Consider the following 15,630-nt stretch of genomic DNA (forward strand, 5'->3'; position numbering starts at 1 on the left):
CTCCTTTATTCTTCACAATGTTACTCCATCTGTTGTTCCCATGCATTTGCATTGGTTATCCCCCATGCCTGGAATGCAATACCTACTTATCTCCACATCACACAATTCCTCTCTTCCTTCAAGACATTGCCAAAGCATTACCTTTTATGTGGTCTTTTCAGATTCTAGCCCTACACAGACTCCACACAGGTAATCATTGTGTAGATAAGTCTCTCTGTCTAAGGATGTCACTCTCAGCACCTAATTGTAATATTTATTTGTTAACCAATCAGAGTTGATTGCCATTCCTTTTTCAAAAGGGCATCCTGCCACCATGATTGTCTTTGGTCTAAGAAAGATGGTCAAATGACCATCCTTTTATTAATAAACATGCTGGCCTTATATAAAATGGTTAAATTACCCAGAACAATGTCTCTCAAACCTTTTTAATCACCACAAAATGATTGATGATTGAGTAACTGTTGGCAACAGGTCCTAGTACAGTGTTTTCTACCAAAGGTTTACCTAACATAAAGCAAACTTGTGTTTCACATGGAAATTGGAGAGTGACGTTTTAACCTCATTCTTGTCATATTGAAGTTTTTGATCATTTAAAATCAAAAGTTGAGAGACCAAGTGCAAACTTCATTTCTCAATTTATATTTTAGGAGTTAATGTAATAACCACCCCTAAGGCCCTTGGATGTTTCATTCTGGTGTGGAGTAGACCTTTGCTTCTTGAAAATTGTATCACAGGAGTACAAGTTCCGGGGAGGGATAATGAAAAGAGCAAAAGTCCTGGCTCTCCCACTTATGTGGGATTTGGGACAAATCACTTAACCTACCTAGAACTGTAAAATGAAAAGTTTGGAATTGATGGCTCCTGAGCTTCCTTGCAGCTGGAAAGGGGTAAATACAACTCCAGTTATGAATATATACCTGTCATTTGAGGACCAGGGCCAGAAGTTTGGAGAGATTCATGGGATCATAGATCTGGACCTAGAAGGAACTTAAGAAGTTATCTAGTCCTACCCCCTTAGTGTAGTAGAAATGCCTTTCGATGTTGGCCACAGGGGCACAAACATGTTACACATTGCACATGTTTTCAGATGTTTTCAATGCATTGATGATATGCTGATATTTTGCATTTCTTTTTCTTTATTATCTTAAAAACATACTGTTGGGGCAACTATGTGGCACAGTGGATAGAGTACCAGCCCTGGAGTCAGGAGGACCTGAGTTCAAATCCAGCCTCAGACACTTGACACTTACTGGCTGTGTGACCCTGGGCAAGTCACTTAACCTCCCCATAGCCCCGAAAAAACAAACAAACAAAAAACACACACCTACCTGAAAGCTTTTCCCCTCAGAGGGTCTGTCCTCCATACTCTGACATCAGCACAGACAGCACCAGACTACCCTCAAGTCCAGTAAACCAATGGATTTGAATGATGCTAGCCCATTAGCTTTAAGCACTGTCTAAGGGCCACCTCTCCTCCTGAACTCAGCGAGCTTAAAATATCGAACTGCTCTCTTGGCCCTGGGACACAGAAGGAGCAGCCACACACCCACTCTCTTGCTCTTGGCTTTGAATGCTCAAGGAGGCAGGACGCAAATTATTTTCTCTCTCTCCTCTATCCTAGATAGGCCTTCTTAACTTTCTGAGCCATGAGCTCTATCTTTAATATTTAATATGCTTTAATAAATGCTTAATGCCCAAAACTGGTGCTTTAGCCTATAATTTCTAAGTAGCAGTATATCAGAAATCCAAGCTAAGTTCTCTAACACTTGGGACATAAATAGAGTACCCCATAAATTTTTAATCACCACAGTATGAAAAATGGACTGGCCGTGATGTAACAAGGTGGCATTGCTGTAGTATGAGAGGTAGGGAAGGGCTGTGATCCTAGGAGAGTTTAGAAAACTTGGCAGAAAAATTCAGCCTGGATATGGTACACTGTAGGTTGTTGATAATCCTAACATTATAATAATCCCTTACATTTATATAGGGCTTGGTGGTTACAAATGCTTTGAGTATATTATTTCATTTGATCCTGCCACCAATTCTGTGAGTACTAACTTGATTCAAAGTGTTTTGAAGGATTAATCTGGCAACAGTAAGTAAGATGGATTGGGGGTAGGGAGAAAGGAGAAGCAGGGGGGAAAGACTAGAGACAGGAAAACCAGTTAGGAGACCATTATAGTAACAGGAATTGAAATGATGCGGCATCTAGGCATGATATGGTGGTAAAGCACTGGGACTAGAGTCAGGAAGACCTGAGTTCAGATCTAACCTCAGACACTTATTAGCTGTGTTACTAGCTAGGCAAATTACTTAACCTCTGTCTGCCTCAGTTTGCTCAATCATAAAATGGGGATAATAATAGAACCTATTAGCCAGAATTGTTGTGAAGATCAAATGAAACAACATTTGCAAAGCACACAGTTCCTGACACATAGCAGTCATTTAATAAAAAGTTGTTTCCTTCCTTTCCTCCCCCTTTCCCTTCTTTCTTAAACAAGTCCCTGGGCCTCAGTTTTCTTTTCTTTTTTATTTTTTAGTTGTTTTTTTTTTTTTTTAGTGAGGCAATTGGGTTAAGTGACTTGCCCAGGGTCACACAGCTAGTAAGTGTTAAGTGTCTGAGGCTGGATTTGAACTCAGGTACTCCTGACTCCAGGGCCGGTGCTCTATCCACTGCACCATCTAGCCGCCCCTGGGCCTCAGTTTTCTTAATTGTACAATAAGGGTATGAGATCACTGGCCTCAAACTTAAATTGCAGGTTTGTTTTAAGTTTACAAGCACTCATCTTTTTGTACTAGTACTATCTAAATCCTTGTTTCTCTCCTCAAAAAACTTCTTGGAGTTGAATTTTTTAAGGCACAGGACTGTATAATATTCATCAGATCCTTGCATTTCTAAGTATGTTCCAAGTTTCATAGACTATCAGATTTTTAAGGTCTCTCCCAACTCTGACATTCTATGATTCTGACATTCACCTGGAAGAAAAGCATGATTTCACTCATGTGGGTACTCCCCACCATGATACAACCTATACATACCTTTTCATGCAGCATATATCCTTCATGGGGTTCCACTGAAAATCATTGCAATTTGCATTAATGGAGAGACTATCCACAATAAAGAAATCATGAGCCTTTTGAAGTAAATATTATCTTCCACTAAAGGAAGAATCAATCAATCAACAAACATTTATCAAGTGCTTACAAGACACCGTGTTAAAGCTGATAATACAAAGAAGGACAAAAAGATTCTCTCCTCAAAGAACTTTGGGCCTATAGTCAGGAAGACTCATCTTCTGAGTTCAAATCTGGCCTCAGACACTTATTGGCTTTGTGAGCCTAGGCAAGTCACTTAACTCTACCTCATTTTCCTCATTTATAAAATGATCTGGAAATGGCAAACCACTCTGGTATCTTTGTCAAGAAAACCCCAAATAAGGTCATGAAAAGTTGGACGTGACTACAGACAAACTGCAGAAATTGGGACAATGTCAGGGAAAAAAAGACCACAGAGGTAATAAAAAAAAGTCCTAAAAATGTTTCAAAGCATTTCTGAGAGCATAATTCAACATGTATGTAATAATACCTAGCATACCAAAGAAGTGGAAACCATCTTTACCTAACCAAAAGTTTTCAGCTCCATTCGGAATGGAATATTTTTCGATGGGAGCATATTTTTCATTTTAAAATACTAGCAAGCAGCATGACAAAGTGTATTGAGAGTTGAATTTGGAGTCAGGAAGTAAACAAGCATTTATTATGTGCCTGATATGTGACAGGCACTGTGTTAAGAGTCAATGTAAAAAAAAAAAAGAAGTGAAAACAAAACCAAACAAAACAAATAAACAACCTGGATTTAAGTCTTGCCTCTGATACATGACAATTGTGTGACTCTGGGTAAAGTCACTAACTTCTCAGACAGCTTTCTAAGACTATAAGTTGTGAAACAGATGCCAATCTGCACTGGTAGCCAGAGTCTCAGGGGGCTGCCAACACCTGTGAAGTCATAAGTCAATACCAACAGAAGAAAAGGGTAGCCCATGATAAAGGAAGGTTCACTTCTAAAGAAATTCCCTTTATAGCTATTTGGTGGGGACATAATCATGAGATTCTTGGTCTTCAATTATGATCAAAATGGGTTCATATTTATATAGTGCATTACTAATTACAACTTGCTTTACAAAGTAACTGAGGGAGCAGCTAGGTGGTGTAGTGGATAAAGCACCGGCCCTGGAGTCAGGAGTACCTGAGTTCAAATCCAGCCTCAGACACTTAACACTTACTAGCTGTGTGACCCTGGGCAAGTCACTTAACCCCAGTTGCCTCACTAAACAAACAAACAAACAACAACAAAAAAAAAACAAAAACAAAGTAACTGAGGCTTTGGCTGGGGGTTTTTATTGGCCAGACTGTAAACCCCTTGAAGGCAAAGTTTATACTGGAAACAGTATAAACAGTATTCTTGACTTCTGTCTTGCCACCAGACTCCCATGACTCTGGAGGAAAGAGTAAGGCTGAGGACTTTGGGAAGTTCTACCTCACTTAAATCCAATTCACACGCAAATCAAGGTATCTCACTTGTGATGTCACTGGTCCTCTTTGAGAATGAAGGACAAAAAACACCACTTTTAACAAGACTAACTCATGGGACTTTAACAATAATCTTGTCAGGTAACTTGTACAAATATGTCCAACCTCATTTTACAAATCAAGAAACTGAGACTCAGAGAACTTATGTGACATAGCAACTGGAAGAATCACGATTCAAACTCAGCATTTCTGACACCAAAATCAGTACAATATTGATTGATAGAATAAGGACAGAGTTAGGGACAAGACCTGTGATCTCATTGGTATAGAGGAGAGGCCAGATTGGTGAAATGTAATGGGCCAAATCCCATGAGCTAAGAATTGTTTTATATTTTAAAAAACAATAAAACTTCATTTAAAAATGTAAACACCAGGGGCCAGGTGGGCAAAGTACAGCCCACAGGCCAAATTCCATGAGCAAAGAATTGTTTTATTTTTTTAAAAAGAAACTTTATTTAAAAATGTAAACACCCTTCTTAACTCAAAATGGGTAGCAACAGAATTTGACCCAAGGTTATAGTTTGCTGTCCTCTGGTATATAGAGTTCCCAAGTGAAGAAGCTCCCTCTACTTATGCAGGCTGGCACTTTCTCTGTAACATATAGTCTTTTTTTTTTCTTGGCAGGGCAATGAGGGTTAAGTGACTTGCCCAGGGTCACACAGATAATGTCAAGTGTCTGAGGCTGGATTTGAATTCAGGTCCTCCTGACTTCAGGGCTGGTGCTTTATCCACTGAGCCACCTAGCTGCCCCCATGTAACATATAGTCTTTTTTTTTTAAACATATAGTCTTAACAGAGTTGCCTAGTGCAGAGATGTCAAACAAATGGCCCACAACACTCACAAGGGTAGCCAGAACCAGATTAAAATTTAATTGGGAAATTTAACAAAATTCATAGAAATATAATAAGATATATAATATTGTTATTTATTATATTATGTTATTATTGATTTAAAATTATATTAATAATAATTTAAGTCAATATGCAGGCTGCTGAGATCATCATGGATGATTTAGTGGTCTCCACTTCTATTCAAGTTTGACCACTGGCCTAGAACACTGAGGGTTTAAGTGATTTACCAAGGGTCATAAAGCCAAGATGTACTATTTATAAGTATTGTCATTTTTCAGTCATGTCTGACTCTTCATGATCCCATCTGGGATTTTCTTAACAAAGATACTGGAGTGGTTTACCATTTCATTCTCTAGTGCATTAAGGCAAACAGAGATTAAGTGACTTGCCCAGGTCATACAGACAGTGAGTGTCTTGTAAAGAATTAATCGTTATTTGAGGTTTTTATGCCTCCGCATGCACTGGTCTGGGCTGCGCAAACAGCATGGTGCTCCACCCACTAGTTGTAGGTACCAGGGCTCTGGCACCTCACATCATCACCACTACATAGGTCTGGCAAAATTATAATGATTGGAAGCCTAGTGAGAGCAGTCATGTGACTGTCAGAGCAGCCATCCCATTGGCTGGGGCTGTGTGGGGTGTTTTCTAGGTTTGGGGGAGGAGAATTGGGCATTCCAGTTGGAAGCTGGAAAGCGATAGGCATTCTGCTGTGTATTTTCAGCTGATTCCTGGGCGGTGGTATTTTTTCAGGTATTATAATTTCCCTTTCCCCATTTTATCTCCTTTCCCTTGATCCTACTGATCCTGTTTGTGGTTTGTTTTTTTAAGTTCGTTCTTGTTAAAATAAATCTTGTTCTGTTTTGAGGGAGGCTACCGGTCTCCTTCCTTGCCCCAATATTGTGGCAAGCCGCTTAGCTAGCACTCCCCAATTAAAAATTGATCCCCACAGTCTGAGGCTTCATTTCAACTCAGGTTTTCCTGATTCCAGGCCCAGTACTCTATTCACTATGCCCATAAGTCAAGACATTGCTTTGTGATGTCATTGATCCTCTTTGAAAATGAAGGACAAAAAACCAACTATTTACAAGGCAATGTGCTACTCCATAGGAGAAGAGTGAACCCAGTGAAAAATATCAAATCATCTTTCTTGTTGTTGTTGTTTTTCCTTTTTAGCAAGTGTGGTTAAAAGAAAACTTTGAATAAACTCTCTACTAACTCACCATCAATGCACATACAATCAGCATCCAAGATATTAATGGAAACTCTCAAAGTCACATGAACCTTTTCTCCATGACAACAGCTGGGTGACTAATCAGGCATTTCCTGCTTTTGCAAAGATACATATATTTACTGCACTATAATGCAGTCAGAGGAGCCTAATGGAAATGGTTAAGTTTGTCTAACTGAACAAGCAGTATCAAATTACTGATATAAGTGCATGTGCTGAGGCAGGACCAAACATAACCTTCTGGATTTACTGGATGGGATGACCTTAAAGGGAAGAAGCATTTATTAAGCATCAACTTGGTTGCGGGCACTGTGCTAAGCACTTTACAAATATTATCTCATTTGATCTACACAACCCTGTGCAGCAGGTGCCATTATTATCCTCATTATACAATTGAGACAATGTGATAGAGAGCAAATCCATCCTTGATATAGCACTATGTAAATATGTGGGTGTGCAAAGGGAAATGGTGGGTAAAGAGAGGGAGCAAAAGGGATGGGATAGGTTTTTAAATCAATCAATGAAAGCCAAAGCAAACTGAAGAATAGGTAAAACATACTAAGTACCTTCAATGCTCTGTGGACCCACGAGATTCATAGCCTGATGAGCCGGATATTCTACACGGGGCCTGGCAATGCCCAGCTGTTCCATGACCCCATGGAGCAACCTCTGAATATCTGCTTCTGAGACTCGGTCTGTAGTCCGAGGGCTATGAGCAGATGACAGAGTCCATCCCAATGAGAGCCAAAATGCCACGTTGTATAAGACAGTGGACAGCATCATGGAGCCCATTCTCACCTGCAAAAAAAAAAGACACCAACTATCAATTGTCCACAAGGAAAAAGGGGACTGTGTGTTTTTTAAAAAGGGAAAAGTAGACAATTGAAAACTTTAGGTTACTGAGCATGACAGGAAATCCTGGTAAAATTCTAGGTGAGCATTTACAAAGGGAAGAGGTGATCACTATGATCCAGTGTGGGTGTATTAAGAAAAAATCATGTCAGGGGACAGCTAGGTGGTGCAGTGGATAAAGCACTGGCCCTAGTTCAAATCCAGCCTCAGACACTTGACACTTACTAGCTGTGTGACCCTGGTCAAGTCACTTAACCCTCATTGCCCTGCAAAAACCCAAAACAAAAAAAAAACAAAAAAACCCTTAAACTACAGAGTGCATTTCATGGTACAAAGTAGTATTTATCAAGTTTAATTTTAAAGAACAAATCAAGTCAAATGAACCTTATTTCTTCTTGTTGTCAAGGTTGAGAACATAGTATATCTTGATTAAGAGACTTTCATTATACTCTTTTGGGCAAGATGAAGAAATGTGGATTGCATGACAGTATAGTTAGCTGAGTTCAGAACTGCCTGACTAATCGGACCAAAAGTATGGTGATGAATGGATCGATTGATGTCAGATTGGGGAAGGAGGGCTCTGATGGAACAAAGTTTGCCTCCATCTTTGGTCCTATTCTGTTCATTTTTTCCAATGACTTAGAGGAAAACATAGGTGATGGTGCTTTTATATTTTCAGGTGGCATGCTTTTACATTTTCAGATGGCACAAAGCTAGGAGGGGCAGCTAATATACTGAATGACAGAACAGTGATCCAAAGTTCTTTTGATAGGCTGAAGCTAACAAGGTGAAATATAATAATGAGAAGGATATGGGGGCAGCTAGGTGGTGCAGTGGATCAATCACTGGCCCAGAAGTCAAGAGGACCTGAGTTCAAATCTGGCCTCAGACACTTGACACTTACTACTTGTGTGACCCTGGGCAAGTCACTTAACCCTCATTGCCCCAGAAAGAAAAAAAAGAGAAGGATATGGACCAGATCTGATTTCATAGGTATAGAGAACTCCTAGATAAGGACAGTCTATCAATGCAAGTCAATACTTTGCAATGTATAGTTTCAAAGTTGCCTGGAACATTGACTTTCCCAGATTAACACAGCTAGATTCTGGACTTGAACTCAGGTCTTTCTTGTGTTAAAGCCTGATTTCTATCACAGTGTCTCTCTGTACTATAATCATGGCATAATAAAGACATACTGTAAATGTAGTGAAATCAATTAAAGATAAATGTCCTTCATTTGGGTTTTAAAAACCAACCATTAACTGCAGGGCAGGAGAGATGTGGCTATATAGCAATTTAAAATGAAAAAGATCTGGTGGAAGTGATGGAGCAAAAATTCCATACAAGTCAAAAGTGTGATGTGGCAACAGTGACATCAAAATCAAATGCCGGGGCAGCTAGGTGGCGGAGTGGATAGAGCACCGGCCCTGGAGTCAGGAGTACCTGAGTTCAAGTCTGGCCTTAGACACTTGACACTTACTAGCTGTGTGACCCTGGGCAAGTCACTTAACCCCAATTGCCTCACTAAAAAAAAAAAAAAGAAAGAAAAGAAAAAAAATCAAATGCGATCTTGGTCTTTATTACTATTCAAAACCAAGGAGGTAGTAGTTGGCCCTGCATACTCTGGCTGGGCCAGACAACAGTTCTAAGAACAGAAGGGGCTGACCAAGAAAGTGAAGAGACTTGAAACCATGCCATATAAAGATGAAAGGAATCAGGATGATAAACCTGAAGAAGAGAAGATTGAGAGGACACAGGATGGCTACCTTAAAATTCTGAAAGATGAGAGATTTGGAGCCAACACCATCATTTTACAGATGAGGGAACTGAGGCCTAGAGAAGCAAAGTTACTTGCCCTGGAGGATGTTATCATAGGTGGGAATCTGAACGCAGGTCCTCTGACTCTCAATCCAGTACTCTTTCTACTACACTGAGTTGGTATGTGGAAGAATGAACCTCTTCTGCTCTGTCCTGGACAATAGAACATGGAACCATGAATGAAAATTACAAGGAAGCGTATTTCACTTTAAAATAAAGAAAAACTAGCTAACAATTAGACCTATTCAAAAATGGGATGAGGGCAGCTAGGTGGTGCAGTGGATAGAGCACTAGCACTGGATTCAAGAGGACCTGAGTTCAAATCCAGCCTCAGACAATTTGAATTTGATTGAGGGAGTTGAAAACTTACTAGAGGGTTGTAATCTTAACTCCTTCCAGTCAATCACTTTCAGTAGGTATGCAAAGCATAACATGAGGTTAGGTGCTATACATAATAAAAAACCAAACCCAGAGCACATGTGGAGGTTCTCTACCCTTGTTCAGTGCTATGTACCTAGGAGGATCAATAAGACGAGGCTAGGGGAGTATTCCCAAACTATTTTCCCGTTTCACAATGCCTCTAGAATCAAGAATCACAGAATGTGAGAGTTAGAGGGACCTCAGCAGCCCATACATGAAAAGAATATTCACTTTAACATACCGATCAAGTGGTCATCTGTTTGAAAAGCACCAATGAAGGGGAAGCCACCACCTTTTAAAGTCATTCCACTTTTAGACAGCTCTAATTATTAGGTATGGGGCAGCTGGATAGAGTGCTGGGCCTAGAGTCAGAAACACTCAACTCCCTGAGTTCCAATTCAGCCTCAGACTCTTACTAGGTGTGTGACCCTGGCTAAGTCATTTAACCCTTTTTTGCTCCAGTTTCCTCATCTGTAAAAAGAGCTGGATAAGGTAGGTAATTTTTCTTAACATCAAGTCTAAAATGGTCTCTTTGCAAACCTCCATCTAATGTTCCTATTTCTGCCCTCTGGGGCAAAAGAATAAGTGTAATCTCTCCTCTACATGACATCCCTTCAAATATTTGAAGACAGTCTTCATGTAGCACTTGAATCTTCTCCAGGCTGGTCATGCCCAGTGCCTTCAAACAATCTTCCACGGATACACATCACCCCTATTATCACCACTACATAACCAATCAAAAGAGAAATGTGGTATATTTGCTTGCTAATGGGAGTGTATCATTTACACTCTTCTACCCAACCCTCCTCTCCCCACCCCCCAAATAGCAAAGGCTCACAAGGATAAATTGTTAGGAACCAAATTATAATAGTAAAAGAAAGAAGAGTGGCTGGGGGAAAAGTGAGATATGGGAACGGAGAATGGGAAGTAGGTTGTGTTGATGAATTGTTACTGAAACCACCATTTATTCATTCAACAAATATTAAATGAGGATTTACAGAGTATAATCATTATACTAAGTGCTGGGATGGAGGTATCAACACATTCTATTTGCTTTGAAGTAGCTTACAATGTAGTAAGGCCAAATGCAAGAGTATACAACTACTGTACAAGAAATACAAAAGCCATATGAGTGGTATAAAATATTATCCTTTGGAAAATTCAGAAACGGGAAAGAGTTCATTTAATTCAATAAACATTTAAAAATGTGTTTTAGCTATCTTTTAGGCTAGCTAGGACAATCACAGGGCAGGGAAGTAGTGTTGTCAAACAAGGAACACAGATCTAGGATGGGGCTTCTTAAACTTTTTCCACTCATGACCCCCTTTTTACCTGAGAATTTTTATGTGACTGTAGGTATATAGGTATATAATAAAATAGGCATACATAACCTTTTACTGTTGCCAAATTTTTCTTGACCTCCACATTCAGTTAGTTACATGACCCATATGGGGTCAAGACCCACAGTTCAAGAAGCTTTGATCTGGAAAACCTAAATTTGAATACTGGCACTGCCATTAGCTAATTGTGGAACTTTAGCAAGTGACAACTTCTCTGGGAAAAATAACTCACCTATAAAATAAGAGGCTTAGCTCTTCTTAAATTACTTTACTTTGGAAAAGTACTTTCTACCTCCCAGATTCTGTGAGTCTCTTTGAAAGAGCTGACATTTAAGATGGGCCCCAGTCGAAAGATGGGACTGTATGATTTCAAAAGGCAAAGATGAATGGGGGTGAGAGGAGCATTGTTATTCCAACAAGAAAGAATAGTATGGGGGGAAAGGGCAAGAAATAATATCTGAAATGTAGATAACGTTTTTAAGTTTACAAAGGAGGAAGAACTGGGTTCAAAAACTCAGAAACTTAATAACTGGGTGACCCTGGATAAGTCCCTTAATCTTTCTTGACTTAGTTCCTGAAGAAACTGAGGTAAAATGATGTTAAGTGACTTGCCAAAGGTCACACAACTATTAACTGGCTAAACTAGGACTCTCAGGTCTTCTGTGCCAAGGGTATGCTGCTAAATGTTTAATTACTGATAGGAGCCCCGGGGGGAGGAAGGAATGTTCATACAATACATTTTTAATTTTAATCCACATTATTAAGATTTTCTCCATTCCTTTCTTAAGACTTGACAATGAACAAAATAATAAAGGAAGGCCTGACTTGTAATGTTAGCTAATTTTCAAAGTGTAAATGCCTACATTGAAAATTTAACAACTCACTCTCTCAGATTCTAGCTAGCTCTAGCACATCCCTGTGACTGCCTCCCATTGTAGTTATCCTGCTACACCATCGCTGCCACCCTGTAAGAACAAATAACCCAGTTTCTTGGATGCCTTTGTCTCCACAAACTTCAGAGCTTCTACTTTACTGAGACAAAGAAAAAGTGACAGCAGAAAAAGTGATCCCTAACATCATCACTTCTCAGGATTTTGAGGAGCTGAGGAAGAGCTGACGTGAACAGATGAAATTGTTTAATCTCCATTTTTCCTATTCCTAATCCCTCATATCAAAGAAACAAATGGAAATTGTTGGTCTTAGCCTATGATTTCAGTGTTTAGGAATATAATTTTTAGTGAGAAAATTTCTTCTGCCAATTAAATTTGATCCAGGGTCTCACACAACCACCTTGTGTCACAGGTTAGATTTGAAGCCAAGCCTCCCTGGCACAGGGCAGCTCTCTCTGTCCACTATACCATACTCTCACAAATTGCATAATACTTTTAACTTTTCAAAGTATTTTCATCTACCTCAGCTCCTTTCATGGAGCAGGGCATGAAATAGAAAATCACAATAGATTAAGAGCTGCAAAGGGATTTAGAGGCAATCTAGTCTAATCTCTTAATTTTGTGAGATAAAACAAACCCAGAGAAGTTGAGATTTTCTTAAATTCACAAAGGTAGTATCAGAGACAGAATTTGAATTTTTATAAAGGCCCTGGATTCAGGAGGACCTGAGTTCAAATCTGGCCTCAGACACTTACTTGATACTTACTAGTTGTGTGACCCTGGGCAAGTCACTTAACCCTCATTGCCCCTCAAAAAAAATGAATGAATGAATGAATAAAGGAATGAATAAATAAATAAATGAATGACTAACTCAATAAATGAATGGATAGATAGATAGATAGATAGATAGATAGATAGATAGATAGATAGATAGATAGATAGATAGATAGATGAAACAAGCCTCTGAATGGATTCTGAAACAACAGAACCTACAAAAAGACAGAGAGCAACCATCTTCCAACTTGAGATAATTTAGAAGACAACAGGAAAGGTCCGTCTCACTTGGGCAAAAGGGGAGGGGCAGCTTAGTGCAGCAAAGTACAGAGGGGGTCTGGGCAAGTCAGCAGGAGGCCCCTTGGTACTGGCTCAGCAGGCTGGTGGCACAGCAGGCCAGTTGTGAGACCTGCCAGCACCATCTGAGAAGGAAAACTGCCAACTAGAGAACCAACCACTGGACAGGAGCACTTTGGCCAAGCCATCCCAGTGCAGGGAGCAGTTCTAGGGCTTGAGGAATCCACAAGCCACAGAGATCTCAGAGCAGAAAGCCAATGACCTGGCCCCTATCCCCCAGCACAAGAAGCTTGCAACAGTGACCCCTGTGCCTTAGGAGTAGACCTCAATTTTAAAAGTTAAAAAAAAAGGCACTAATGCAGAAATATGTTTGATGTTATATATAAAACCTATATCAGATTAGATTACCTGCTGTCTAGGGGAGGGGGAGAGGGGAGGGAGAGAGAAAAATTGGAAATTGGAAATCTTATAAAAACAAATGTTGAAAACTAAAAAAAAAAAAAAAGCCACAATATGAGTAAGAAACAGAAAATGGCCCTTACCATTGAGAGCTTCTGTGTTGACAGGGAAGACCAAAACACAAATTCAGATTTGCCTACATGTGAAGCCTCAAGGTGGAAGATGAATTGGTCTCAAGGCCAAAAAGCCTTCTTGGGAGAGCTCAAAAAGGATTTTAGGGGCAGCTAGGTGGCACACTGGATAGAGCACCGGCCCTGGAGTCAGGAGGACCTGAGTTCAAATCCGGCCTCAGACACTTAACACTTACTAGCTGTGTGACCCCAGGCAAGTCACTTAACCCCAATTGCCTCAAATAAAAAAGGATTTTTAAAATCAAATGAGAGAGGTAGAAGATAAAATGGGAAAAGAAACAAGAGAAATGAAAGTTACACAAGAAAATTTTGAAAAAAGAATCAACAGCTTGGAAAAGGAAGCAGAAAAATTGACTGAAGAAAACAATTCCTTAAAAAATACAATTGGCTAAATGGGGAAAACAACTGATCAAATGGAAAAGGAGGTACAAAAGTTTACTGAAGAGAACAATGCCTTAAAAACTAGAATTTGGGGGTGAAGCCAAGATGGCTCCCAATAAACCCATCCACTCACTCCAAAAAAATGCCATAAAAAAACCAAAGCAGCCTAACACATAAGAACAGAATGAGAATATTTTCCAGCCAAAAACAGCAATTGAGATCACCTGCTGATCTGACTGAAAGAGCTCAGTGCCTGGCCCAAACTCACCCAGGAAGAGATGCCTCTGAGTCTTCAGCACCCACAGCCTTTTCTGAGGCTCTACTCATGGACCAGTGAGAGGGTTCAGCAGTTGGCCAGAGTGAAGTGGCTGTAGTCTCTGCTGGAATTGGGATGAAGTGCCCTGGTTCTGAACCAATGGGCCACATGAAGTGGTGGCAACTCAGTGGAGGAAGGGCACAGGCATGCCAAGCTTCCGACCATAAAGAATCAGATTTCAATCAGACATCTACTTCCAGCTTGAGATGAGTCGGCAAACAAAACAGTGGATGATAGACAGCTTCTTTAGGGGAAAGTTAGACCAGAATACACCCTCAGAAGATAACAACAAAGTCAAATCTCCAACATCCAAAGCTTCCAAGAAAAATATGAATTGGTCTCAGGCCTTGGAAACGCTCAAAAGGGACTTTGAAGAGAAAATAGGAGAGATAGAAGGAAGATCTAGAGAGAGGGAGGAAAGAAAGGAAAGAGAAATGAGAGTGATGAAGGAGAGTCATGAGAAAAGTCAACAGATTGAAAAGTCAAATGGGAAAAGAGATAGAAAAACTCTCAAAAAAAAAAATTGCCTAAGAATTAGGATTGAACAAATGGAAGCTAGTGAGTGACTTTATGAGAAACCAAGACACAGTAAAGCAAATCCAATTGAATGAAAAAATTGAGGGCAATATGAAATATTCCCTTAGAAAAACAGCTGACCTACAAAATAGATCCAGGAGATATCATTTGAAAATCATTGGCCTACCTGAAAATTATGACCAAAATAAGAGCATAGACATCATCTTCCAAGAAATTGTAAGGGAAAATTGCCAATATTCTAGAATCAAAGGGTAAAATAGAAATCAAAAGAATAAAACTTCCAGGAATATTATAGCCACATTCCAGAGATCCCAGATCAAGGAAAAAAATATTACAAGCAGCTAGAAAAAAGGAATTCAGATATTGTGGAGCCACAGTCCAGATAACACAGCATTTAGCAGATTCTACATTAAAGGACTGGAGATGATGGAATATGATAGTCCTGAAGGCAAAGGAACTGGGACTACAGCCAAAAATCATGTACCCAGCAAAACTGAGTGTAATCTTTCAGAGGAAAAAATGGAACTTCAATGATAAAGCGGACTTTCAGGCATTTGTGATGAAAAGGTCTGAACTGAATAGAAAATTTGACTTTCAAATACAAGACCTTGGAGAAGCATAAAAAGGTAAACAGGAAAAAGAAATCACAGGGGACATTAAAAGGTTAAACTGTTTACATTCTTGAGAAGATAATACTTCCAAATCATAAAAACTCTCTCATTATTAGGGCAACTGAAAGGAATAT

The 15,630-nt window shown here is 39.6% G+C and overlaps 1 protein-coding gene across 3 annotated transcripts in view; it reads right to left on the reverse strand.

Annotated features, from left to right (window-relative positions):
- The window catches only part of LOC122742143 (neuroendocrine protein 7B2), a 77,483-nt gene that overhangs the window by 56,044 nt on the left and 5,809 nt on the right, over positions 1-15,630 (reverse strand). For all 3 annotated transcript variants that reach the window (XM_043986186.1, XM_043986185.1, XM_043986184.1), the window contains exon 2: positions 7,237-7,468. In XM_043986186.1, the coding sequence (XP_043842121.1) occupies positions 7,237-7,462 (226 nt within the window). In that variant the 5' untranslated portion in view covers positions 7,463-7,468. The remainder of the gene's footprint in view (positions 1-7,236; positions 7,469-15,630) is intronic.

The sequence above is a fragment of the Dromiciops gliroides genome, chromosome 2, assembly GCF_019393635.1.
Source record: "Dromiciops gliroides isolate mDroGli1 chromosome 2, mDroGli1.pri, whole genome shotgun sequence".
Classification (NCBI taxonomy): domain Eukaryota; kingdom Metazoa; phylum Chordata; class Mammalia; order Microbiotheria; family Microbiotheriidae; genus Dromiciops; species Dromiciops gliroides.